General features: G+C 38.5%; 1 protein-coding gene and 1 pseudogene across 2 annotated transcripts; one reads left to right on the top strand and one right to left on the bottom strand.

Annotated features, from left to right (window-relative positions):
- Positions 1 to 147: 147 nt before the first annotated feature.
- On the bottom strand, positions 148 to 26,477 carry JAM2 (junctional adhesion molecule 2). Of its 2 annotated transcripts, XM_007430619.4 has the most exons (10): positions 26,267 to 26,477; positions 14,868 to 14,933; positions 11,362 to 11,475; positions 10,087 to 10,239; positions 8,609 to 8,814; positions 7,304 to 7,406; positions 5,819 to 5,926; positions 3,703 to 3,718; positions 3,147 to 3,189; positions 148 to 2,132 (listed from the first exon to the last, which is right to left on the bottom strand). In XM_007430619.4, exons 1-10 carry the CDS (start codon positions 26,325 to 26,327, stop codon positions 2,100 to 2,102), a joined length of 903 nt encoding a protein of 300 aa, XP_007430681.1. In that variant the 5' UTR covers positions 26,328 to 26,477; the 3' UTR covers positions 148 to 2,099. The 2 variants fall into 2 exon arrangements, with proteins under 2 accessions (XP_007430681.1, XP_088000731.1); XM_088144605.1 differs by lacking the exon at positions 3,703 to 3,718.
- On the top strand, positions 16,505 to 17,970 carry LOC148215124 (uncharacterized; annotated as a pseudogene).
- Positions 26,478 to 27,919: the final 1,442 nt, after the last annotated feature.

Here is a 27,919-nt window from a genome sequence, read left to right as displayed (position 1 = left end):
ATAACATTTGTTATACATTTGCTTGAATTTAGATCTAAGCTGTGGTTTTTATTTGTGATTGAAAAAGAATCACAATGCCCTTAGTGCCTGTAGGAGTTGAACTTCATTTTGTATTGCTCTAGCAAAATGCTGGTAGTACTAAATGACTCTGCTTTCTTAGGTGCCTTTATTTTGATTTTAAATTAAAGACTCTGGGAAATGCGCAAAACATGTTGTAAAATATATTGCATTGTTTAACAATTGAAGATAGAAACACCTGAGTAACATGTCAAAAACATTATTTATATATATATTTTTAAAAACCAACAACACTTTCTTGAAGTTTTTCTTCTGAAGCAAAAATATATAAACAGTCTTCATAGACTTTTAAATAATAAAATAAAAATATGAATGGTGGTAAGGAACCATATACTATAGTTTCAATATTGAATATAAAGTTGGAAGCCATCAAAGCACTTAAAAAGTACTTTAAATACTTAAGCAAATGCTTTTAAATAATGTTTTTTGACTCCATCTTACTGCAAGAAAAACCCTAACTTAGAAAGCCCGTTGCTGAGTGGACTTGTATCTTTTTGTCATTTGAGTTGAGAAGCAGCCTTTATCCTCATGTAACCCATATCTTTTTAGCACCCCCAAAGTCATACCATTGGATTGTACGACAATCTGTTTTCTGTGTTTTGGTGGAACCTTTATTTAGGCTTCATTTATTTCAATACACCAGTCCCCACCCTAAATAAAAGTTGAAAGTTCCATCCACTTGCCATGCAAATAAAAAAAAAAAAAAAAAAGTGCAGTCCTTTGCCACTGAGAGGTTGCCCAGCTCAGTTCAGTTCTCTGCAGTAGCTTACACATATATTTGAATAAAGTTTACAGACTAAGTAGGAGCAATATTCTTTTACCACTACCTTACTCTGCACTTGATAACTGCTGTTGTCTGGATCTTAGCCCTATAACAACAATAACAAAACATGTTCACCCCAAAAGTCAAATACATGATGCAGATCAATAGTAATTTTCAAATCGATGTTAGAAATATTTCTGCTTCATGTAATCATCTGAGACCAGACGGATTGCAGTTATTTTCCTTCCTTAGCAATGATAGCAGCAGTTTTAGCTGTCTTGACCTCCAGGGAAAGAGCAAAGAATAAGTCCTCCCTGAATGCCCAAACCCCAAACTCTGTCTTGGAGTAAAATGGAAATTGTTTAAGGCTACTTCAGTCACAGAGTTCTTTTCCGAAAAGTGGCTTTATAATTAGCCGCCTTAATCAGGCCAAAGTGCTATGTAATGCAGTATTCTGCTCCTAGTGCTTAATGTTTCCAGCAGCCCCACATGGAGGATTTAAAGGCAGTAGCTTTCTCCTATAGTTTGTCTCCACAAACTAATACTCTATGTAAAAAATGGGAAATAGTATTTACCCATCATAAGTAGTAGCCATCTGTAGTTCTGTTCTAAATGAATTTGTTCAATTTTCATTTCATGCCATCCAAGCCAATAGTCACATATCAATTAGCAAAAATTCCATAAATTAATAATGTGAATACTACTTTTTGTCTGGGATATTTCCTTCCCCCATCTCACCAAAAGACAATGGTGGCTAATGCTGTCAGTGAGGAAACACCAATCTACCCACTTCTTCATAGATTTTATAAAGCATAAAACATAATTTTATAAAGCTTGGTTGTAGTCCCAGTGACTTCCTATTTTTCAGTTCCACAAGCCTCAAACACTGTTGTCTGCTCCTATTTAGGAAATGCCTCAACCCCTTAATAAATTTGTTTGCTCTTTTCCACACATTTTCCTACTCAATAGTACCCTTTTTGAGATGTAATAACCAGAACTATACCATTAGCTCACTATTTCTTTACGTGGGCATGTTAAACAGCAATAAAACCTTTATATTCTGCCAATTATTGCTATTCCTTTTTTTAGAAAGCAACACCAGAGTAACATTTTTGACAGCGTTTTACCACCTTTTTACAATAGAATCTTGAATCTGCCACCAGTTTTTCTTGCACGTAACATTCTTTTTATAGAATAGAGTTCAAACATCTCTGATATTTTCTTCAGCAAATGCTGATCCTCAGAAATCAACTTTCTTTTAAATAACAAAGGACTTGGTGTGCTTGAAATCCTAAAGAGGTAGGAATTAAATAATTAACATAATTCAGACCTGTTCTATTGAAGTTCATACCTCAATATTAGTAAACAACCAGTGATCATACATGTACTCAACACACTTGGAGGATTATGCAGGTATATCGGTATGCTTCTTTATATAATCTTGAAACAAAACAATACTGGCTTGCCTTCTTTCCCCCACTTCTCCCAAATACACTTTGAAGACAAATTATATAATCTCTAAACTATAATAATGTACCTGATGCTATAAAAGCAAATATTCCACTGCTCTACAAATATTAGGAGCACTATTGCTCCTTTCAGTGTTGTAGAAAGTTACTAGTCAGTTCAGAAGCATTGGGGGCACTTCTTACAGTAATCTGGTGCATGCATGTGAACTGGATTTAAATATGATTTAACATGGAAAAGTCTTAAGACACATTGGAGTGAATCTTTAGCTCATGGCTATTGTAACATTTATCACCATTTTCGTGATAAATATTACTAGCATCTCCACATTATCTGCCTAATACCAAATTTTCTCTGTGATCATGTACGAGAGAAAGATTATAACAAAAAAAGTTCATTTTGTAAAGGCAGACTTTCATTTACATCCTCTAGTAAACATAAACAAATTTGCCATGGCTAATATTATTACTGTATACTATGTTATAGCGATCTTATGAGAGGACAAGTATCCAGTGTCAAAAATAAACTGCTGTGGCACCTTCAAAACTAAGAAATGAATTTCTACAGTTTAGACTGGAAATTAGATGCAGCGGTTTTTCTAACAGCTTAATCTATATTAAATATAAAACAATCATTTCAGACATTTTCCCCCCGAAATGCTAGTTTTCATTTCAAGGGAACATTTACATTGGGTAATATTCAAAATTAAGTCCCAACTTTCTTTCCCTACCCCTTCCTTCCCCAGACCCAGCAAAAATATAAGATTCAGTTGACTTGTGCAGTTTTTAGCTACTTTATACTATAGATGTGTGAAACATAATGGATGTAGAACACTCACTTTTTCACTTTCTGTAGCTTTGTACTTGGAACTCTTGTTCCTCCTAGTGAAATTAAAAAAAAAATACATCATTACATCTGAGCACTTCTAGCTAATTAACTCTATGCATCTTATATGTTTCAACTGAATTTCCTTGAACTAAAACCAAAATTTTATTAATAGCCTGGAGAGTGTATACTAATGAAAATATGTTCATGTATAAAGCTAAACCAATCATCAAATTTTAAAATTTGGGACTGAATAATACCTCACTTTTTGTGGCCATAATAATATTAGTAGGTCCAAATCTGACATCAGTTGAACATATTACAGTAGAAATTTGATTTCATATTAAATGCTGTATTTCTCTTTACTGTATCCAAATATACATAACGGGTATATTAGAAATCACCCCCTCTTCAAATATTTTCTAGCTGGGCCAAAAATGTAGAGATTACATTCTTAAAAAGCCAATAGTGTAAGTGATGCTACTGATTGTACTCAATTGTTTCCTGAACCCAGTAGAAATTATAGCCACATTAAACATGGAAGTAGACAGAACAGTAACTCTACTTACACTGAAGAATTTCTTTCTAGAAAAACAAGAAGGAAAAAATGCAGTAAGACTAATAAAATGTGATACTGCTTAATTGCAAAGTTTTTAAAAGCTTAACTGTTATAAGTCCATTTGGAATTACATTGAAACATACTGTATTCTCTCATGATCTTACACTTACTTTCATAAACATTTCTTTTTTGTATTTCCCATCAGACTGCAATTACATTTTAATATGACTTACATAGTTGAAAGTACTGTCTTAAGGAATGGGTGTTCTCTATATTAGTTTGCTTTGAGTCTGGCAATTTTTCTCCTAGGGATAGCTCACCTTGGCACATTTCTTAAATAATCTGAAGGGGTTTATTCAACACCTGCTCTTTTATCTAGTTTAGCTTGCTCTGTCATGGAACTATGAGCAGGTACTGCTCTTAGAAAATCCTAATCACAGCTACTTTCTTTTCTAGGTGTTTTATGTGTCTGAATAGAAAAATAAATCTAAAATATTTTTACAGAGTGCTATCAAAATGCTTGAAAATACAAACTCATTTTGATCAATTATGAAAACATTCAAAGCCTTTAATAGGACAACACTTCTTAGAATAAACTACAATATTACAAAATAATGAACATGTTTTCAGAAATTAATTGACATAATCTAGAGAAACATGACACGTGAGAAAGAAAGCAAGATCAGGGCACAGAGATTTTGTTTGTTCCAGTGGAATTAAGACATTGTTAGATCCCCCCTTGACTGCTCCCCCAAAGAATAATGGCTCCATTTTACTGCTAAGAATCCAAATAGTTCTGCTTCTTTTGTGGCTCATTGTTCCTGTAAGAGAAAGGCATGCAGAGAGCAAGAGCTGACCAGCTGTTCTGCTGATACTTAAAAGTGAAGTGAATTTTCTATTAGCAAAATCCTTTGTAAATGGGTGTACTTTTATTGTAACCCAGCAGAGGGAGCTTGCTATTAAAATTCTGCAGAGATTAAACCTGCTGTCTAAACATCAATCTTTGTGCAAAAATCAAGGTACTTCAGCTTTTAAATTGCTAGTATGTATTTATTTGCATTTATAATCCAGAATGTGCCTATTAGAGTTCTGATAATGCTTCAGATTCAGTTCCAAAAAGGTACTTATGTATACCCAGAGGCATATACATAGCAGATATTGATATAGTACTGAATTTAGCAGACATATAATCTTGGGGAAAACAAGATTCTACTCTAAAGATTTGCTTTAAGGTGCTGCAATCATGCTATAAAGGACCTTTTCAGAATCATTTCCCAAGTACTGCACAGTCTTGGGTTCTATACTGTGCATGAGCTGCTTTAGAGTTAAATTTGCAAAAACATGAATCAGTTCTATGATTTTCATAATGTTCTGATAGCCTCAAATATAGAGGGACTAAAATAGCAAATGAGAATATGTTGATGAAGATTCTCAGTCATCCAGGTGGAATTATCTGGAGGTTGAGTCACGGCAACTGGACTTATTTTCTTTTGGTTTGATGAGTTTCGCTGCTTGTCCAAGCAGCTTCTTCAGTCTAGCTTTCTGAAGAAGCTGCTTGGACAAGCAGGAAATGTATCAAACCGAAGGAAACAAGTCCAGTTGCCATGACTCAACCTCCAGATAGCAAATGAGAAGTTTCTTTCCAATGTGAATACTAGCACATTCCTAAAGGGATCTTTATTTATTTATTTTTGTGGAACTGCATTATTCTCTACTCGTGGTTCCTCAATAATAGCAGTAACACAAAGTCTGCTGGAACACATAGAAATGACTCCCAAGCTATCAAAGGTACATTAAATCTAATTGTACTTGATCAATAAGAAAATTATAAATTACATTGCTTCTTCAGCCAGGAAAGGGTTAGTCTTCATATGTGTGTCTGTGTATGTTTTTTTGGGGGGGGGGAGTTGTCAACACCATAACCCAGTACTTTTAGTGTAGGCAGTGCATTCAATGCACATAAAAAATGGGTGGGATTTTGATCACCCAGTTATGCCCACCATTTTGATGCCCCCCACTCCCCTGTGGAGGCTTCTACTTCTCTTGTACTAGTTGTAGCCACAATTCACAAACATGAAGGCAATGAAACATATTAATACTTCAAAGAAGGAGTAAACTTTACTTACTTGAAAAATAACCCTTCTTTTGTGCATAATATACCCCAAGACCACAGGAAGCCATTATTAAGGCCACAATGATCACTGAAGCTATGATAGCACTTACATTAAGGTCATCTAAAATTCAAAACATAGTAGCTATAAATATTGTAGAGGGATGTAATACACAGAGTAATCTAAAGTAAGTAATATTGAGAGAAGGCAACAATCAGGAACATTCACTCTTAAATCAGAATATTAAATAAAATTTTTAGTCATGTTGTTGCATGTAAATAATGAAAGTTCAGCTTTCACTATGATCATGAATTTATTGAGTGGCCTTATCTAGACTTCTTTCTCTGCGTCCTTATCTCCATAATTCTTCAATAAGATAACCACTGAAATTCTTCAATAAAATAACTAAAAATAATTGTTACAAAGATGAATGCAGTAAAGTATGTGAAATCTGAAGTCTGCAGTGAAGTCACTTTGAATGATGCTTTAACTTTTTTCAATTTTCTTCCTTTGCAAACAACTTATACAACTTCCTTTGTGAACAACTTACAGAACTAATTATGTTCTGTAAGAATGAGCCATGAAGATAGCAAGACTACAGGACTCACTATAGTCTCACTTTCTCCAAAAAGGCTTCATTCTTAATGTGACATGCCAAGTGAATGTAGGTGAAAAAAATGTGAGACCAAAATAGGAAAGTGCCACAGCAATAAAGGTAAATGGTCACTATACTAAATAGATAAAATATTATTCCTCTGGCAGTAGCCAATCAATGTTTCCAAGAGATCTAGAATACATGATTGAAAACCTTAGTAGACAGGATAGCATATTCATATATGCATTTATTACTTTTGCCAAATATTTTTTTTTCTGACTTACCTGGGTCTAAATCCGACTGAATTTAACAAAACTTACATCTAAGTACTCCCATATAGCATTGTGCTGTAAAAGAGATATAGCTACCATTGCAATATATCCGGAAGAACCAGGTATATTTTGCTGCTTTAAATATAGCACCAGCCCAACATACAAAGAAAGTATGTTTGACAATGATATCAATGCGGACACTTTCATATGGAAAAAAAGTCTTTGATATCCTGTTCCCATCTCTTATGTACCTTAAAAGGATTTAGATTTCTATTTAAAAATAAATGGTTATAACTTAAGATTTAACAAAATGCAGAACTATGTTCACAATTATCAACATTTAGTTACTCACTTGATCACCATGTTCTGCACCAATTGGTATGTTCAGTATAAAGTTAATATAGTAATGTGTTAACATTAGTGTTCATTGCTCTAAAGTGTTAGTTGATAGAAATTTGGTGTACAAGTCTGAGATCTAAAATGAGATTGGTATTCATGAAATTAAATGTAGGTTTCTTAAAACAATGCCTTTAAAAAAATTAAAAATTGATCCTGGGCATAAATCATATTTGTTGTATAAAGATGACATTTTCATATAAAGATTTTCTGGCCTTATTTGCATTTGACATTTACCAACTTGCATCCTCTTCACAGGACATTTTTGAGGCCGTCCAACTCTATTGTCAGCTTCACAGTAATATTCCCCAGTGTCATTCTTTGAAACGGGATTGAACAGCTAGTTAAAAAAAAAAAAAAAAAAAGATAGCATAGCTCACTATCTGTTAAAAGTCTTCTGAACAGTCAAAACTTACAAATTTCCTATACATCCCTTTGCATTATTTAAATATAAATTCAGAATATGTCAACGTTTTTCAGTCCTGAAAATGGCTAAGTCATCTGGCATCTAATTTAATGAAATAACTACCATTTTTCCATAGGAAACCTAAGCAAAAGATAACAGAAAGCATATCAAATTCTGAAAAGTTGGTGAGGTTGTATCTATCACACTGAGAGATGAGGAGATACCAAGATATGACTGTTATTAATAAAATTTATTTTTGAACCTTCTTTCTTCAGCCATAGGGATGTAAAAACAGCTCTGCTTTATGGCAGAAGTGCCTACCCATTCTGGCTCTCATTTCTTGAAAGTATAAATCAGACATAGAAAGTTAAATATTTGTCATGTGCCAGCTGGTATCATTTTAAAAAAAATGTGCTAACCATGTGAAAATAAAGTGATAAAAATAATATTTAATTAACAGAATGGTGCCAATGAGAACAAGTCCAGAATATAAGCTACAGTTTTTCTATTCAGTTAAGATTACTGTTCTGTAAGAATTCAGCACATGCTCAGTGATGAAGTTTGCATCTTAAGCCTGATGTTTTATCACAGTTCAATGCTCTTGTCAATCTGTTTTAATATACAAGGCCTTGGCCCAGACACTGCTAGTGTTGTCCTCACAGAGGAATGAGATCCAGGATCACAGCTCAGCAAATTTTATCACAAACAGGCCTTTGGAAATAATCCTGTATGCATAGTAGACTTTTGACATAATAAATTAGTAGGCAGAAACTAGTTTGATACCAAAATGAAGAGAAGTTTCCAATGCTCATTTCTGCAGTAATAAAGTGTATAATTTCCAGTTGGCATTCAATAGAATATGTAAAGCCTTTTAAAAATAATTACGTTCCTTTGTGTTGCTCCCATTCTTGCATCAGTCCTTTCCCAATTATTTTATTCACAATATATTAATTTTTTCTCATACTGAGCATGCATATAAAAAAATCTGTATGATGTGAACTGTTTTGACAGTTGGCTCTCCTTTTTTGCTATATAATTCCATTTTGAATTTCCTCAGTGTTGCTATAATATAGTTTCAATTGTTTTGTTGACTGGAAAGTCAAATACTAAGTGTTATTCAAGAAATGTAAACTTACCAAGGTTCCAGTTGTAGTATTCAAAGTATAAGGAACTTTCGCTTTTTTAAACTTCCCAGAAACTGGATTCTCAAGCAAAATAGCACCATTCCGATACCATCTGTATTTTGAAGCTGGCACACCTTCATTTTCTTTGCATCGTAATTCCACTACTGTCCCACTCAGAGCTGAAATAGGCACTTCACAAACAGGAGCAGCTGATGGCACTAGAAAATTATGTCATATATCTAAGGCAAATACCTATATTTCTAAATCTGAATATTTGTTCACAAGTTACTCAAAGTTTGAATGGTATGTGTGGGTGTGTATATACAGTACATACATATGTATCTCTCTCATGATATAAGTACATTAAACTGTTTTATGTCAGACTTCTCACTGGAATTTATGGAAGCCAATATTAGTAGGCCATGAAATTAACTCTTAACAATTTATAATCAATGAAGCAGCAGATGTAATACAATCTTAAATCAGTTAATAACAAAATACCAGTATATCAGTTATGTTTTGCACATGCATTTTCTTCCACAGCATTAAATAACATAAGGGAAAACTGTTCATGGTACCCTACATCTCTACCCTACAAGTAAGTGGGGGTGGGGAGTTGGCACTGAGGCCAGAAAGCATTATTTCTTCATTATGACACCTGCATTCTGGAATAGATTCCCTCTAGAAAGTAGGCTGGTATGCTCTGTAATGGCCCTCTGGAACCTTTTGAAGACTGAAGTCTTCTAGAGGACCTTGGGGAATGATTCTTTGCCATCTATACTTGGTTATTTATTTTTTTATTTATAGCTATTATATTACTAATATGTTCTCATGATATAATGTTACTCTTATTTATTGCACAAAACTTCATTTTAAAATATTGTTGCACATAACTGTGAGTCTAAAAGATTCAGCAGCGTATAAATTTGATATTCTTCTTAAAATTTGAATTCGTTTAAAGTGCCTAACATTTTTGCCATTTTTTCATACCTTTCTCATTTACAGTCATTAATTTAATTATCCCTCACTCAAATAGATACCTTCATTTAACTTAAAAGCTTTTTCATAAAATTGTAATATTCCTGTATCTCATCTGTATCAGACAGCAAATGAAATTTAAAGAAAAATGAACCTGCCCTGCTGAATTAAAATTTAATGTCATTTAAACTTCTGATAAGATAACGTAATTATATTTAATTATATAAACATAATTATAGGTAATATAATTATAAGATAAGAGAGACAGTTTGGTCTAGTGGTTAAGGCACCAGGCTAGAAACCGGGAGACTGTGGCTTCTAGTTCCACCTTAGGCATGAAAGCCGGCTGGGTGACTTTGGGCCAGTTACTCTGTCTCAGCCCAACTCACCTCACATGGTTGTTATTGTGGGGAAAATAGAAGAAGGAAGGAGCATTAGGTATGTTTGCCGCCTTGAGTTATTTATAAAAATAATAAAGGCAGGATTAAAAAAAAATCCTTTAGATTTCTTACCCAATACTAAGAGAGAGACTTCAACTTCCCCTGCTTCTTGTCCTTTTTCTGCAGGTGCACTAATTTCACAACGATACTTTCCAGAATCCTTTCTAGTCACATTTTTAATTTGAATACTTGAGTGCAATATTTCAGCTCGATCTTTAAAATGACCTAAAAAACAATAAAATTGGGAGAGAGAAATGAGAGAGAGAGAGAGAGGGAGGAGGAGGATGACGAGGAGTTGTCGTTGTTGGTCACTAGCTAGAGACTCTGATGACTTCTGTCTGTATATAAGATTGATACAAAACCGGTTTCCTTTCCCAGGATATTATACATATTTGCTTTCCATTCTCAAAGGGCATATTCTTAGTTAATTAGTTAACTAATTAACTAATAAAACATTATTTCAGATTAGCTTTTTAAAAAATCAAATTAGAGCAACTACATTTTCATTTTTCTTTTCCTGCTGCCTGCAGGTTGAGTTACAGTAGCTGTAACAATCTGTTATTTGCTACTCTCCATAGTTCTTCCCACGAAAGTTAGTATTGTCTTTTCAATCCATATTCTTGGTGGGAATGGGAGATAGGATGGAAACAGGAGTGCATTTTATATTTTCACTAAAATCCTCTTAGGGTGAATATTACATCATAGTCTTGCTCCATGGTATCCAGACACATACTACTGCCACCATCACCAAATCCTCTGCATTTCCCTCACTCTTAAAAAGCCCCTCCCCAAATTACCTCCTTATACAATTGCTTAAATCAGGACCCACAAGAACAATCACTTTGAAAGTGGCAGAACATCCTGGACAAGCTTTAATTTAACTGCTGAAGTTGGATTCACATATGTAAGCTGCGTACTTATCTTTTCTGTTTATTCCTCTAAGCACCTGGAAGCATGCAAATAAAAAAAGGTTATATCTGGTTAAGCTCACATTGGTCAGCAGCCATTTCTCCAAATAATCATGATGACAGTTTTATCAGAATAGCTGCTAAAGTCCAAGCTCAATCCAGGACAACCCAATTCAGATTCTCACACAGGCACGAATGCCATGTGGTGACTAACCAATGGTTATCTCTCAGCCTAACCTCTCTCACTAGGTTGTGCTGAGGATAAAATGGGGAAGGGATGTACCTTATTGGAAATCTTGGAAGAAAGGGATAATACAAATATAGAAAATAAAATACACAGATTTATGTGTTCGTTTCTCCAAGTGACCCTTTATTTGGGACAATTAACGTGCTACAAACAGCAAATTAATGCACAAACAACTACAACGTATTTGCTTACCTTCAAAAACACCATTGAAGTAGACAAATGAGATAACAGAGTCTTTAACCTTTTTCCATTCTACCCTTATATCAGTTTCCTTCCTTACATTGTGTTTACAACTCAGAAATGCCCCTATAGGGAAGAGGGAAAAAAGATGGTTGTTTCTGTTCTAGTATAGCATAAAGTGTATAAAAATTGTACAATGCAAACAACTGGCATAACATGGAAACTGATTTCAGTAGGATGATTCTGAATGCCAGTTCACAGATTGCATTTTGAACAGAGATTGGTTATCTAGTATAGCGTACCTTCAGTCTCATAATGTATGAATTACAGTGCAGTAACTTAATACTTGGTATAAGTCCCTTTAAAAATGGTGGGCCCAATCTTTCTTAGACCTTGTTTTAAATTGATACATTTGTCAGACCCTTTATAGTATTTTTTTTTAAATATGTCTACTTCCAAGCATAACAGATAATGTAGGAAAGGATAAGAATAAATCAAAAAGTATAAGCAATTCCAGTAAACCCTCACTTTAACTAAAAGTAGGGAATGGTATCAATTAAAGTAGAAATCTTTGAAATCTAAAAAGGATTTTATGCATATATACTATAAATGGGGAATGGGACAAATTTTGTCCATTGCATCTCAAGTATAGCAATATGAGGTTTACTATGCCAACATGGGGGGGAAACCCTGGCTACCCAGAGAACCAAATTGTGAAATATTTATAAGGGCTATTTCATGCAATCTCACTAAAACCATAATTACTATTCAGTCCCAAAAATAACTATTGGATATTCAAGTAAGGGGGAATTAGGGCAGTGCGAAAGTCTTCACATAGGAAAATATTAATTGAGGGGGACTCAACAGATAAGCTCTTCAGCCTGTAACTATTCCAGGAAATTATTATGTAGTTATCTTCTCTGTCTGTGTGTGTGTATATTAATTTTTCCACTGAATAACTGGTCTTATTTATACAAGAGTAGGAGTAGTGGCAGCAGATATATATTAAAAATTGATCTGTCTTTTATCATCCACTTTCCTAAAATCTGTTGGCATGCATGCCTAAATTTCTCATCTTGCAGAGATGCTCATTTGCAATTTGTATTAGAACTTCTGAATCCAGTTCACTAAGAATACCCATGTCATTTTCCCAAGGCGCTGTTTTAAATAAATGTATACTGATGGGATGTTATATTTTTCTTAGAAAATATAAATAATGTTAGTATAACAGACTTCTGGAGCAAAGTAGTGGAAATGGATAGGCGGTGGCTTTCCTGAAATTTAGTTATCATGAGGGCACAGTATTTTTATCCTTTCAAGACTAAAAGTAATTAATCAAAGCATTTTTTTTTTGTTCTTACAATGTTCTCTTTGTCATATTCCTTTAGTCTTTTTAAAAAATCTATTGTAGTATGCTTGTGTGTGTTTTAATGAGGAATGCTGAAACAGAGAATATCAAATCTATCATTTAACGTGCACATGAATAAGAAACTTCCATCATTTATTTCACATATCTTTACAGAAAATAAAAGTGTTTCAAACTGAGTTTCTCACTGGTATTTGTTAAGAGAAAAGAATGGGAATTAAACATTTAAATGAAAATTGAGAGGTATTATGTAACATTAAAAACCAACAGAAAATGTTTCTGAAAAATGCAGTGATAAAGAAGCAAAATAAACATATTTTGAGAAGTGCATATTTGGGTGAAGAATTCACAACAAAGATTTGAAGAAGGACAGATGGAAACATTTTTGAGAAAACAGACTATTTAAATAAATATTTAAAAAAAGAATTAAATGATACAAGGTCCAAACATTAAAAATGGTAAGATTTTCCAAATTAATAAAAATAAATTTGAAAGTCTATTTAAAGTAAGCATTGTCCAGACTTCTACTTATTACATTAGCACTGTATTCCTTCATATTATTCCTCCATTTACATATTCCTTTTCATTCCTTTTTGAACTTTCATGTAACAAGATGGAATGTATGTCAAAAGTGTGATTCAGTAATCAGAAGCCCACAGCAAAGCTTGAGTAAGATGCAAACCATGACTATTATAGACAAAGGTCAGGATAGGAGCTTATATTAAAAAGAGAGGGCTTCAATATAACACTTCCAGAGAAGCCAGTATTGTGTATGACTTGGACCTGAAAGAAAAAAAATAACCTGATGTAGGAAATCTTTATGAAATCTTTATCAAATGGCAGCACAAATAGATTTTCATTTAAAAAAAAAAAAGACAAAGGTATCATACGTAAAGAATAATAATCTTTCCACAAAGGCCAGTGTTCTTTATTTGAAGAAGTTGTCACAGGCTAGTTCCTTCTTTGTTCTAACAGCATCTCATCAAGGAGAAATGGTATGGAAAGCGATGACTGTATAAATGATTCCTCCTGATTCTTCTTGACAGTCCACAATAAGTGATCATACACATATGTGCAAGAAATGTTAAATACAGAAAAATTCTTATTCAGAATTTATATGTCAAAATACATCACACAGATCATAGCAATAATTCAAAATTAAGCAAATTCACAAAATTTGGTGAAAATAGGTAAGTTCTCAAATGTTAGAAATCTGTCCATGTTCCTCAATGAGAAAGTCTGTTCAAGACAAGTAGGTTTACTGTAAAATCAGATAACTTAAAACTCTAGAAGAGAACAAAGTATTTGTAAAACTTCTGTACCTCATGGGGATATGGTGCAAACTTGAGAGAACTGAAAAGACAGCTTTCCCTAGATTCCACATCACTGGAGATGACATCTCCATGAATGCAGAACATATATTATATGTGAATTAGAAGAGCCAACAATGGCAGACTTAAAAATCAAACTAAAATATGAATATCACAGGAAGCTAGGGTGGATCAGGAAAAATCACTTTACGAAAATATTCCCATCTACATTTTGTAATATGAGCAAATTAATACCAAAATCCAAAAGGTAAAGGAAACAGATTTAATGGAATTGAGACAGACATAATAGGAAGGAAAGGATGGAAGTTTGGAAGATGGAGAGGAAGCATCAGGTGACTTCCCCAAATATCAACTCACCCCACTGTAATGGATAGTTTAATGTATAATATTATCCTGGGAATATATTTATTTCCATTGTTTTAGAAGGATCTGAACAAACAGTCATTTATCTACTGAAAATTACTTTGAATAGTAATTAAAAAGATATATCCAAGGTTAGTACTATGAATGCTTTCAAATAGATTTAAATACATTTTCAATTTTCTTCTATTAAAATAAACATGGCATAATAAATTTTTGAGTTTAGCTGGATCACCTCTGAGAAAAGCCAAAGAACAATTGAAATGTGTGTACTAGTCAAGCAACTAAATGATTCTGGACAGATATTTTAAGTTTCTACAACCTATTACACTTCAGCGATATGAGCCTTCCTGACCTCCAACCTTGTTTCTGCTTTTCTGAACTTTAATATATCTACTGTAAATAGCTTTATTTTTTTTTCTCAGAAGAGTTATATATACCTAAACATAGACATACTATACCTTCAAATTCTCTTGCTGTAACATGTTCGTTGTCTGACTGCACAGTGATTCCATATGTTTCATAATCTGGAAAAGGAAGGAAGGAAGGAAGGAAGGAAGGAAGGAAGGAAGGAAGGAAGGAAGGAAGGAAGGAAGGAAGGAAGGAAGGAAATATTTATTATTTTTTATACAAACATACACACAAAACCTCCCTTCTTTGTAGTAATACTATCAGGCTGCTGGGTGTCATTTATGGTAAAAACAATTTAAACTTTCTATGTGGGATTAAGGGTTTAGGTTTTTAACATGTATATGCAAACTTATCTTGTACTTCTTTGAAACTAGGTTTCTTATAATATAGAAATATGTTTCTTGTAATCATTTATGTTAGAAGGCAACTCTGTTTATTATTTGAACTTACATAATTTTTTTCCTTGCATTTTAATGTGCTCTCTGTTAGAATAAGTTTCATTTTTGCAAAAGTGTCTTAAATACTTTTGATAAAAATGAGTTCATATTAATATCTATTTATTTTCATGATAAAGAAAAAACAAAAACAAAGAACTGATAAACATACTGTACATGAGGCAGACAGCATACAGAGATGGAACTTATTTTGTTTTTAATGGCATAGCTTCCAAACAATTTTTAAAGCCAAATAGTCACTCATCTCAGAAACTGCTGCCCAGCTGATACAATGTGTATGACACAGAGGATCATATTTCTGTTTGATCACAGGAAGTCCACATCAATCTTGCTTCATGGGGATTATTGTAAAAGTAGAACAAAAAACAACCCCCCTTAACTTCTTGTGTAGTAAGACAAAAATGCAACAAGCACACACTCAGTCCAGCTACTTGCATGTAGTTGTCTTCCCTATCTGCACATCGGTGACCGCTAACTAATTACTATGAAATAGATGAGTGGATTCTGAAAATTAATTAGATACAATCAACTTTGTTTTAAATACTTTTAAGTCAAAGTAGCTTCTATCAGTACTCTCAAGATTTTGGGTGTTCTTCCTTTGACTGTAATGTTGGCAGCAGTACCAGTCCCCAAACTGATCCCTTAATTCCTTTTCTTGGAGAACTCAAGGCAGCATACGCAAGGATATCCACTAATTTTAACTGTATAACAACGCTTTGACGCTGGTTAAACTGAGATCTGTGTCTGACCAAAAAATGACAGAATATGGGCTTGAATGTGGTCTCCCCAATCAAAGCCCACCATTTAGCTATTATGCAGCCCCTTTTTCTAAACAGGACAATTAAGACCAACGTGTGAGATATTTCTTAGGTGGGGAAACAGAACATTGGAGAGAGAGAGAGAGGGGAGCGCTGAGTGCCCAGAAAGAAGGCATAGCTAGCTGGCTGAAACCTCCCATGACGATTCACCCTGCTACTTCTTTTTATTTCAGGCCCACTTGTCTTCTAATAATAGGGTGGACTGAAATTTTATTTTCTGAATTATAAACATAACATTTAGCTATATAAGGTAAACAGCAGATATGTTTGGTAGGGTGTGGTAAAGTGTGGTAGAGTGTTTGGTAGGGAATTGGGAGTGTTTGAGCCCCTGTTGGCGCTGAGAGCAGCTAGCTGAAGTGCCACTGGGGCTTGCTGCCCCACCCCTTGTCTCCTCTCCCTTGTGTGGTGGGTGGTATGGCGGGCCCCTTAAGTTGGAGGCCTGGAAGGGGGGGGAGTACCTCGGGCGGTTTAGGGTGGGCATTCAGGTGGTGACGGGCAAGGGGCAGTATGACAGGAGCCAGAGGGCAGGCCGTTTCAGGGGAAGACGCCCCCGATGTGTTATACCGGTGGCATGTTCTGGCCCTCAGAGCTCAAGCCCAGACCCTGGTCAGCAGGCCTACAGAGGCCTGGGCTTTTGGCTGGTGCTGCTGAACACCAGGTCAGTCAATAATAAGGCCCCCCCTTATTCACGATCTTATTGGGGAGGTGCAGGCTGACCTGGCCTGCATTACCGAGACCTGGCTGGCACCAGAGGGGGGAGTAGCCCTTTTGGAATTGTGTCCAGCCAGGTTTAGGGTTTGACACCAGCCGAGGCCCTAGGGCAGGGGAAGGGGAGTGGCAGTGGTCATCAGGGAATCCCTATTGGCCTTCAGGGGTCCTGCTCCACAAGTTGCTGGATGTGAGACCCTGTTTCTGAGGTTGGGCACACGGGATCAATTGGGAGTCCTGCTAGTGTACCAGCCTCTCTGCTTCATAGCAGCCTCCCTGCCTGAGCTGCTGGAGGCCATCTTGGGGTTGGCAGTGGAGTTCCCCAGACTTATGGTCTTGGGGGGCTTTAATCTGCCATCCCTCGGGTTGGCCTCCGAGGTGGCTTGGGAGTTCATGGCTACCATGGCCTATCTCAGGTCATCTGTGGCCTGACCTGGGACAGTGGTCACACTCCAGACATGGTTTTCTTGTCGGAGCAGTGGCAGCATGATCTGGTGGGGGATTTTATATTATCCCCCCCGTCATGGTCAGATCACTCCCTGGTGGCGGTGGGATTCTCCTATGCTTCCCCCCTCCACAGAGAGGTGAGACCTATTCGAACGGTCCATCCCCGGCGACTGATGGACCCGCACGGGTTCCAAAGGGAGCTGGGGGTTGTTCCTGAGGCCTTGCTGCATGGCCCAGCAGAGGCTCTGGCCGCAGCCTGGAACAAGGAGGCAGCTGGGGACTTGGACAGGGTCGTGCCTGTAAGTCCTCTCTTGGCCCATCACCCCCGACACTCCCTGTGGTTCACGGAGGAGTTGAGGGAGCTGAAAAGGGCTAAGAGACGTCTAGAGCGCCGCTGGTGGAAAACCAAAGATGAATCTGACCGAACACGGGTTAGAGCCGCTATTAAGGCTTACCTAGTGGTGGTAGGGGCGGCGAAACGTCAACATTTCTGCGCTCTTATTGTGGCCTCAGAGTGTCACCCTGCAGCCCTGTTTAGGGTCACTCGGTCCCTCCTGGGAAAAGGGGGGGCAGAGGACTATTTGCAGGGTTGTGCAGAGGAATTTGCTGAACACCTGATGGACAAAATCACTCAGATCCCTTCTCAGTTGGAAGCCAAGCATGGAGCAGGTCTGGGGGGAGTTGCCCAGGGAGCGTTCTTACCCAGTTATCTGGGAACGGTTTGATCCTGTTGTCCCTGAGGAAGTGGACAGGGTCCTCGGAGCTGTTAGTACGACTACCTGTGGTTTAGATCCTTGTCCCTCCTGGCTAGTTAAAGCTACCAAGGAGGTGACCTTAGGGTGGGTTCTGGCAGTGGTCAATTCATCCTTGCAGGAGGGGGTATTTCTGAAGCCTTTCAAAGAGGCTTTGGTCTGCCCACTCCTCAAGAAACCATCGCTAGACCCCACCCTTCTGGACAATTTTCGTCCAGTCTCCCACCTCCCCTTTTTAGGGAAGGTGGTGGAAAAGGTGGTCATGCAGCAGCTTCAGAGGATCCTGGAGGAAACAGATTATCTGGACCCCTATCAGTCAGGGTTCAGGCCTGGTTATGGGACAGAAACAGCATCAGTCGCACTTTTAGATGATCTCTGGCGAGAGCGGGATGGGGGGAGTACATCCATCCTTGCTCTTCTTGACCTCTTGGTGGCTTTTGATACCATCAACCATGGTATCCTTTTGGGTCGGATGCAGGAGTTGGGGCTGAGTGGCACAGTGTTGTGCTGGTTCAGCTCCTTTCTCCAAGGCCGAACCCAATCGGTGTTGACAGGGAGCGAAAGGTCCAGCCCCCGGCCCCTACTTTGTGGAGTGCCTCGGGTCAGTGCTTTCACCGCTCCTGTTTAAAATCTACATGAAACCATTGGGTGAGATCATCTGCCACCATGGGATGAGGTATCATCAGTATGCTGATGATACCCAATTATACATCTCCATCCCAGGTGTCTTAAGTGACACTGTGACTGCCCTCTCGCGGTGCCTGGAGGCTGTGGGGGCCTGGATGGGGGACAACAGGCTTCGACTGAACCCTGGTAAGACGGAGTGGCTGTGGGTACGGGGAACTTCAAGATCTAGGAGTTTGTCATCTTTGGTTCTTGATGGGGTCGCACTACCCCAGACAGACCCGGTGCGTAATCTGGGGGTCCTCCTGGACTCACAACTCCTGCTTGAAGAGCAGGTGGCAGTTGTGGCTAGGAGGGCCTTTGCACGACTTCGTGTTGTGCGGCAGTTACGCCCCTTCCTGGATCAGGAGGCCCTCCGCACAGTCACTCATGCCCTGTTCACCTCCGGATTGGACTACTGTAACGCGCTCTACATGGGGGTACCCTTGAAGAGTATCCAGAAGCTACAGCTGGTACAGAATGCGATGGTGCAGACAGTTCTCAATGCCCCTAGGAGGGCACATATAACACCACTGTTGCAGGAGCTGCATTGGTTACCAGTTTGTTTCCGTGTCCAATTCAAGGTATCGGTGTTGGTCATCACCTTTAAAGCCCTTCATGGCACAGGACCAGGTTATCTGAGGAACTGCCTCGCCCCGGCTATTTCAGCCCGCCCCACTCGGTCCAGCAGAAGGAGCAGGTTGCAGACCCCACCGCTCAAGGAATTTCGATTGGCGGGGCCTAGGCAGAGAGGCTTTTCTGCTGTGGCTCCCACCCTATGGAACATCTTGCCCCCTGAGGTCTGGTGTGCCCCCTCCCTCATGGTCTTCAGAAAAGGGGTTAAATCCTGGCTCTGCCAGAAGGCCTGGGGGCCGGATGGGGGCTTGCATCTGTGGAGATGGCTGGTGGGATGATGGGCTGCCCCCCCCCGCATCTTGAAGGTTTTTAGGGCTAAAAATTTATAGGGGGTTTTTAGGATATTTTTAAAGCATGTTTCTATTTTTAATTATTTATGTATTTTAGCCATTGTTGGAGGGATTGGTGCTTTTTCCTTTTTTGTTATTGTGAGCCGCCCAGAGTCACCCGTTGGGGGAGATGGGTGGCATACAAGTTTAATAATAAATAAAATAAATAAATAAATAAAATTTTAACTTCTGCCATTATATTCTGTATGTTGAGTGAGATCTCAGACTCATTATTAGCAATGTAAAAAACTTTTTATATTGAATTCATTGGAAATTTCATATAACAAACTTGGTGAAGATTCAAACTTATTTAGGAAAATGAGTTAACTGGTTTAGCATTACAAAAGAATAGACTGGTACTGTTATTATACAGTATAGAGTTTATGACAACAAAATTGTTGGAAAGGTTATCAGTTGATAAAACATATATGAAAGCATTTTTCTCAGGCATTTTCTTTAGGTGGGTAGATGAACTCGGTTGTTCTGTGTTTTTTGGAAGTGAGGTTATTGTTTCTCCTTGGCATCAGGGGAGTTACAGTCAGGACCAGAAATATTGGAACAAGGATAACTGTTTTGGCATTTGGCCTCTGAACACCACCACATTGAAGTTGAAAGGAAACACACCCATATGGGAGCAAAGTCAGGATTTCAGCTCTAATTCAAGGAGTTTGACAAAAGTGGGGCACTAACCATTCAGGAAGTACAGCCAGTGAATAGGCAGATACCTGTATATTTTAATATGCTTTTAGAGCAAGCATAACATAAATTGTATCCAATTATGTGTGTGTGTATACTATATATGTATGTCTGTGCATTGTATCTACATCTATATCTAAATCACATGTCTTTGTACAGTGGTTCAAATTCAGTTCCAAAAATATACTCTGGAGCATGTGGGACCATCAAAGTAACACTTATCTGAAACTTCTAAAGGAGCTGCTAAACAATCCCAGGAAAATATATAATCCCCAAATGATGGCACATTTGCATCATTGCACGCTTTGAAGCATCTTTAAAGAACTGAATCCAAAGCAGTACACAAATCATACTTATACCAACACATATACATATAGAGATACAAACAAATCTAAATACTGGACACACAAATTTGTTCCCTATTATTGCGGACAGAAAGAAATAGTCATTTGTGTAAGTAGTTAGAATGAATACAGCTGCTAAATAAGACTGTAACTGTTTTCCCACTTCTACTTTGCAAGTTACAGTATTACTATCATCCAAGAAGGACCACAGTGTTGAATTTGTTTTTCTTGTTTATACATTATACTCTTGGGCAAAGGGTAAAACAGCTGTTCCATGAACAGAAGATTTTATGAATTAAAAGCCACATTTCGATCAAAGTCTATTATAGTATTTTGTACAGATATCTGTTTAATAACAGATGTCGGGAAGGTAATCTATTCTTTACAGCACCAAACTACATAAAAATCTTCATGCCTAGAATGGGTGATTTTCATATCACTTTTCCATGTATTTCCATATCACTTACCATTTCCATATCACTTTTCCATGTATTATTGTTTCAACTGCAGTTTTTTACAAGATAAAATATATGTCAACAGTGTGATTTAGTCATCAGACCCCCAGCAAATTTTCACTAGGGTCGATATAGTGCAAACCACGATGATTATAGACAATGGTAAGGCAGGGAATTTATGCCAGAAAGAGAGGGCCTTCAACATAACATTTCCAGGGAAGCCAGTGTTGCATCTGACTGAGTCCTGAAAGGGTGAGAATGGGGAACTGATGCAGAAATCTTTGATGAAGTATTTGTCAAATAATAGCACAAGTAGATTCCATTTTAACACACACACACACACACACACACAAGTACATCATAATAAAGAGTACAAATGCTTCCATAGAGGCCCAGTGTTCTTTATTTGAAAGTGTTGTCATCACCCCAGCTGCAATGCTGTCCTCCAATGCAGCTTGCAGTCTTGAGAACCAAACAGCATCCAGAGATTGTTTCAGCTGCAATTGCTGCTATTCTCAATGCAGTGTCACCAACGCCAGCAGCGGCAAGCACGTCCCCAGTCTTCCACCATCCTTTGCATTGGTGATACCACTAAAGCAACTTGTCTCTTGCTCTCAACACATTTACTTTCCGAAAATGAAATCCTCTTCTTATGGCTTATTAGTAGCTAAAAACACTAGAACTCACACCAATTGGTTGGGGCTCAAAAAAACAGGATTTTCTTTTTTAAACCCCTGTTTTTCTTCTCATAACCATCCTGTCCAACATCCTCTCCAAACACACTTCACCACTTCCATTTTCTCCCTTTCACTTTTGTAATGCCACTACTTTTCATTTTAACATCCTTTGAGCTTCTCTAACCCTTTTATCACTTTCACTTTTCCAACTAAAAGAAATTACAGCTAGTGCCTGGTTTAAGTACAATCCATAAGAACGGAGCCTACTGTAGCAAAATTTGAGTTAAATATACAATGGTTCGAGTTAATTACATACTAATACTTAGACAGTATTATACAATAATACTGTTCTGGCTTACATACAAATTCAGCTTAAGGAAAGACCTTGGGAATGCAACTAGTTCATAAACTGGGGACTATCTGTATTAACCCCCAGGCTGCCTTGACCATTTTAGAATGTTAGGGCAGGCTTTTACTTTTGAGGGTTAGCACTTTGTTTCTTGAGCTGCTAGCAAAAATGGGCATCATTAAAAAAAAAAAAAAAAGGAAATGAAATGAAATTGCTTTTTCCAAAGGTGAAGGAAGTTCAGTGAAATTCTCATATGTGGTACATTGGATTCTTGCAGTTACCTTAGTTATAAGGTAATCAAGGGCAGTGTGCAGGTGTCCTGCCTTTCACTGTAGAATCATTTTGCCACAGTTGGCAGTGCATCTGGATTTCTTTATTTTAGTTCAGTTCCAAAGGTATACCTCCATCATGAGGCATCTCCTTCCTATGAGTCTTTATAAAGCCTGAGCACCTGAGAACCTGCAGAGGGCTTAGAGATGGGTAATAGAAAACTATCTTACCTGCCTCCTTTTTGCAATGAGACTAAAAATAAATGGCACCAAAAGAGATTCTAAAGAAATTTTAAAGAACCAAATCATGAAGTAGGAAAAAAATATATATATTTCAGAGAAGACTATTTTCAGGAAACTACAAGTTTTTGAAACAGTAAACATTTAGGGAACTGTTCAGTTTTTATTTAGACTTTTTCTATTAAAACAGAAGAATTTCTATACATTTAGACCCATGGATTAAATCAATTGGTTTTTATATCTGTTCTTATCCAAAAGATGAACTCTATGTTGATTATGGAACTCAAACATGTTTAACTGGTGGAAAACCTGTTGTCAATTGTTCTCTGCCCTCTTCTTTCTCTCTCTGTGTTTGTATTGTATTGTCATGATTTCAATCCTTCCAAAATAAATAAATAATAAATAAATGGTACCTTTCACTGATCAAATTAATTTGAAACTGACAAAGTGCAATATATAATTTTAGCATGGTTTAAAGTCCTGCATTGCAAACTATTTTGACAGCTGTGCATGCCAGCTTCACTTATCTATGATCAACATATTGCTTGGGTGTGATTTCTATTCCATGTTTGTGATTTTTTTAATGTATTTATTTAGTTTTCAGTAGCTCTGTCCTTTTTTAAAAATTTTTATGAACAATTGCAAAATACTACAAACTAATACTTGGAAACATCTGATGTAATTTACTTCATGAAAAATCTATGACACTCTTACTATTTAACCAGGCTTACTCAGAAATTTCCAGTGGGTTTTACAGCAACGTTTTCAATAATATTCATGCCAACACTGAAAAACTAGCAAAGCTAAACTAAACAAAGATAATTTTACATGAATCTATGACTGCAGATGTTTCATACAAACTAGAAGAGGGCTGTCCTGTGCTCATGTTTCCAACATTTTTATAGACAGCATAGATGAAGAGGTATGATAAAGCTTATCAAATTTGCACAAGACATCACATTGGGAGGAACAAAATTTAAAATGATGATAGGTAGAACTGAGCCAAAACTAACAAAATGAATTTCTACTGAGAGAAATATAAAATTCTGCATTTCAGTGGGATGTTGGGGTGGGGGAAATCACATGCATAAATATAGAAGATTTGTTGGTTGATTGAACTGTAGTCCATATGAAGATCATTAAGGAATTGGCAAAGCACAAGCTAAATATCAATTGAGAGCAGCAGCAACAAAAAAAGTGTAAGAAATTCTACTCTTCATCAACAAAAGAATAGGTAACATTCTGTTTTGTGTTGATTGAAGTTATTAAGGCACATTCTTGGATATCAGTAACCTACAGCTGAAAAATGGACAGCTAAGAGGAAATGTTAAAGCCTTTTACAAATACCTGAAGGATCATCACATGGTTGATGGACAGATCAACAGGTTCAATTTTTTTTAAACTAAAAGGTGTTTTTGTTTTTGTTTTGAAACCTAAATATTTGGAGAAATTTCCTGATGGTTGGAACCATTTGACAGAGGAAAGTTCTTGGAAGGGATTGGATTATATTCATTTTAAGGAGAGATTTTTTATCAAGATTGCAATCCAACTGAGAGCACCTCTTTAAGAATATAGTATCTGCATTTTCTCATCAACAAATGTATCTTTGCAATGTGGGCTACATTTAAAACATGTGCACACATTATTTTGACCTTTGGCTGGCACTATGGCTGGCACTAATACAAGAACAGCATTGAAAAATGTGGAGTCAAAATGTTTGGATCCTTTAAAAAAATGATAATATGTTAAGCCTATCCCATGTTTGTATTGTCGAAGGCTTTCACGGCTGGCATACGATGGCTAGTGTGGGTCTTCCGGGCTGTGTGCCCGTGTTCTTGAAGTTTTGTTTCCTAACGTTTCGCCAGCACCTGTGACCGGCGTCTTCAGAGTGCAGGAGCACAGACAGGAGCAGTTCTCTCTGTGCGTTCTGAAGATGCCGGTCACAGGTGCTGGCGAAACGTTAGGAAACAAAACTTCAAGAACACGGCCACACAGCCCGGAAGACCCACACCAGCTATCCCATGTTTGCTTTTCCCTTTGCTTTATGAAAAAACAAACCACGTGGCCATATTTTGACAGGTTGTGACTCCATGTTGGCTGAATGATCTTGCAGGGACCCCCAGAGACACACAAAAAGCAAATAGCCAGCACATAGCCTGTAATACAAATGACAACTGTATGTACAATCATTTCATTCCAATAAATATGCATGGGTTCAGGGCATAAACATGCAATGGACAATAGTCCATTTGTACTTCCAAACATAAGGCATGTTAATTAGAAAGCTAGTGATCCCATTAAATCCAGCAGACATACTTTATTTGGAAATAAAATAGCTTATGTCAAAATCCAAATGTACAAGCTCCTATATTCGAGAAGCAGCACTACTACACTCAACAGAACTTAGATCTGAATGGAAAACATAGAGTGGATCAGGCAACCCAATTTTACAGCCAAATCCTACAAATGCTTCCCCACAAATCCACCTCAATGAGCTCAGTGGGAATAATTCTAAGAAACTATGCTTAAGGTTCCACCTGTCTCACTTTGACTCAGAAATCCCGTTTGAAAGGGAAACCAGACTTCATTTCTTAGAAGTGCAGCAAAAATGTATTGCGAGTACTAAAAGCAGGAGTCCTAACAAACCTGCTTCTTGAATTCCAGGGTTCTAACTTCTTCGCAAACCTGTCTAAGAGCTCGTCTTAGGCAGTTCGTTAACACGGCCAGCCCTCTTTAGGCATGAAGGCAGTTCACCTCCGGCCGCTAACACTGGGAGGCAGCGGCAGAGGCAGCAAAGTCTCGGAGGGAAGCAGAGGGCCCTGCACCCTGCCTTGGGACCCTGTTTGCCCACCTTCAAGCACAGTGGAGGATGAAGCCCCATCAACATGTTGAGAAAAGTTTCAGCTCCCAGTTCGTCTGCTCCTTCACTCGGTCACTTACCTTGGGCCAGCCTTGGCGGACATAAACGCTCCACCGACTCAGTGGTTTTTATTTATGAGAGAGAGAGACAGAGACGCTGCAGCTTTCCGGCCAACCCAGGCCAAGCTTTGAAAGGGCTCGAACTTTTTTCTCGCCTCGGAAAGTGTCCTCAGTTCCCGTCCTCCCCCGTCCGGAGCCCCAACCTGGCCGGCGCAGCTCCCCGGGACAGCCTCGGTGTCCTCGTTGCCGGGAGAAGCGCGCGCCGCTCGGCAGGAATCGCCAGTTCGTTTTCTGCCAAGCTCGCTAATCAAATCAAAGCGAGCCGTGGGGGAGGGGCAGGCAGGCTCCCTTTACCCTTTTCTTCCTCGCAGCAGCGGTATCGCCTAGTAGGAAGGGCCAAGCGGAGCGGGGAGCGGGCTTTGTTTCTCCTCTACTCTCAAAAGTGAGGGGAAAGGCGAGCCTGAAAAGCCAATAGGGAAAAGAGCCCGCACGAAAAGCCTCCGCGTCAGAACAAGATGCTCCTCGCCGAAGGAGGAGATTTAAGGCAGCGTCGAGTTTGGCAGCTCCGAGTCTAGATTCCTCCCCGCCGGCCAGCCCCAGTCCCCGCAGCCCAGAACTGGACGCGCTTGTGTTGGAAATCCAGAGCCCCGCTGCCACCCCCAGAGGAGAGAGAGAAGCCGCGGGAGACTCACAGCAAAGGGACCCCAACTGGGTGACGATAAGCCAGCGGAGGAGGCGGCGGCAGCTCGCCATCTTCAAGAGCAACAGCTGCTTTCCCCCAAGACAAACGAGAAAAGTCGTTGGCGGGTGGCGGCGCCAGCGGCCCCCTCGGAAGGGGGAGAGAAACCGCTGCAGCTGGAAGCCTTAGCTCGAAGCTTCCCAGCGGCTCCTCCCTTCCTCCGTTTGCGCACCTCGCGGAGTGGACGGAGGGGGAGCTTTGCTCTAGCAGGCCAGGGGGCTGTGTGTGGGGGGGGGGGGCTGGGGGGAGATTCCCGTTGGGTCCTAGTGAACGAGTGGGCAAGCGGTAACCGGAGGAGCCGTTGAGCCGGTCTCTCCACCGCTTTCGGGGAACGCCCGAGCAAGAAAAGCCCCCGAAGGCAGCGGGGTTGCGCCTTGCGCCAAAGTAAGCGAGTCGGCCAAGTTTTATATCGCTCCAGCGATGATTAGGTGGTGGTATGAAGACGCTATAAATCATTAGCGTTGAAATGCTCCGTGGAGGTACAAAGCTTTCACTCAGTTAACCCAGTTCTCTGCGTTCCACCTAGCCGCAAACTAGCCAGCCTCGTTTTAATGAGCCATCCCAGAAAGTGTGTTTATATGTTTATTTGGCTTAATTATGATTGATATTTGGAATCAAGTGGATTCAACATTTGTGTTTAAATTTGCAATGTAAATTGGTTGGAGTCCTTCTGTTTCCTTATGTCCTTGTCAATGCAATATTTTTCACTTAGAATAACTTACATTACTGATACCCACATCTGAGGGTTTTTGTTGTTGTTGTTCAATGAAGACAATGGCCAAGTAAGCAGGAGTGTGAAGCTCTCTGGAGAAGGCTGTGATGCTGGAAAAGGTGGAAGGAAAGAGAAGAGGACAACCAACAGGAAGGTGGATGGACTCAGTTACAGTGGTGATGAGCACCCCATTGGGAGATCTAAAAGGCCAGGCTACAGGTAGATCGTCTTGGAGAAAATCTATCTATGTGGTCGCTGGGTTGGACATTAAAGGTTTCAATTCGGCTGGGTTGGACGTTAAAGATTCTCCATTGGTGGTCTGTGTGCCTAGGCTTTTTGTGGCTGTGGCAGCATTTGCAATTTGCTGATTGAGTTTATTGCCATAGTCCTGAGTACATGGTAGGACCAGATTAATTAATGTTTTCACTGTGGAGCATATTGTCACCAATGTTTCTCTTAATTCATCCAATCTCTGTATGGTGTCTGCTTGCTCTGAATCTGGCAGTGCACCAAATGAGTCAATCACTTTACTTCTAGTGAGTCCTTGGCAGACGCTGTAGCTGTAGATGCTGCAGTTTGTTGATTAGAGCTCCTCTCTCAAGATTATTGCTGGTGAAACATCCCTGAGGTTATTTGGATTCAAAATTTATTTATTTATTTATTTAATTTCTGTGGCCACCCATCTCAACCAAGTGACTCTGGGTGGTGAACAATTCTAAAACAATGAAAAACAATACAAAAATAAATATACATGGCAGCCGAGAAAATTATCCTAATAATTATCAGTTTAGCCAGGAGACAGGGCCCTTAACGCATTTGGGGGCCCAGACCTGAGCACATAGCCAGGTCTTTAAAGTCTTATGAAAAGTCAACAGGGTTGGGGCCATCCTAATC

Source organism: Python bivittatus, unplaced genomic scaffold (genome assembly GCF_059951505.1).
Source record: "Python bivittatus isolate LINGU-HERP-01145 unplaced genomic scaffold, Pbiv_v1 ctg000350_np1212, whole genome shotgun sequence".
NCBI classification, from domain to species: domain Eukaryota; kingdom Metazoa; phylum Chordata; class Lepidosauria; order Squamata; family Pythonidae; genus Python; species Python bivittatus.
Note: the sequence above shows the minus strand (reverse complement) of the source record. Positions and strands in the feature narration are given on the sequence as shown.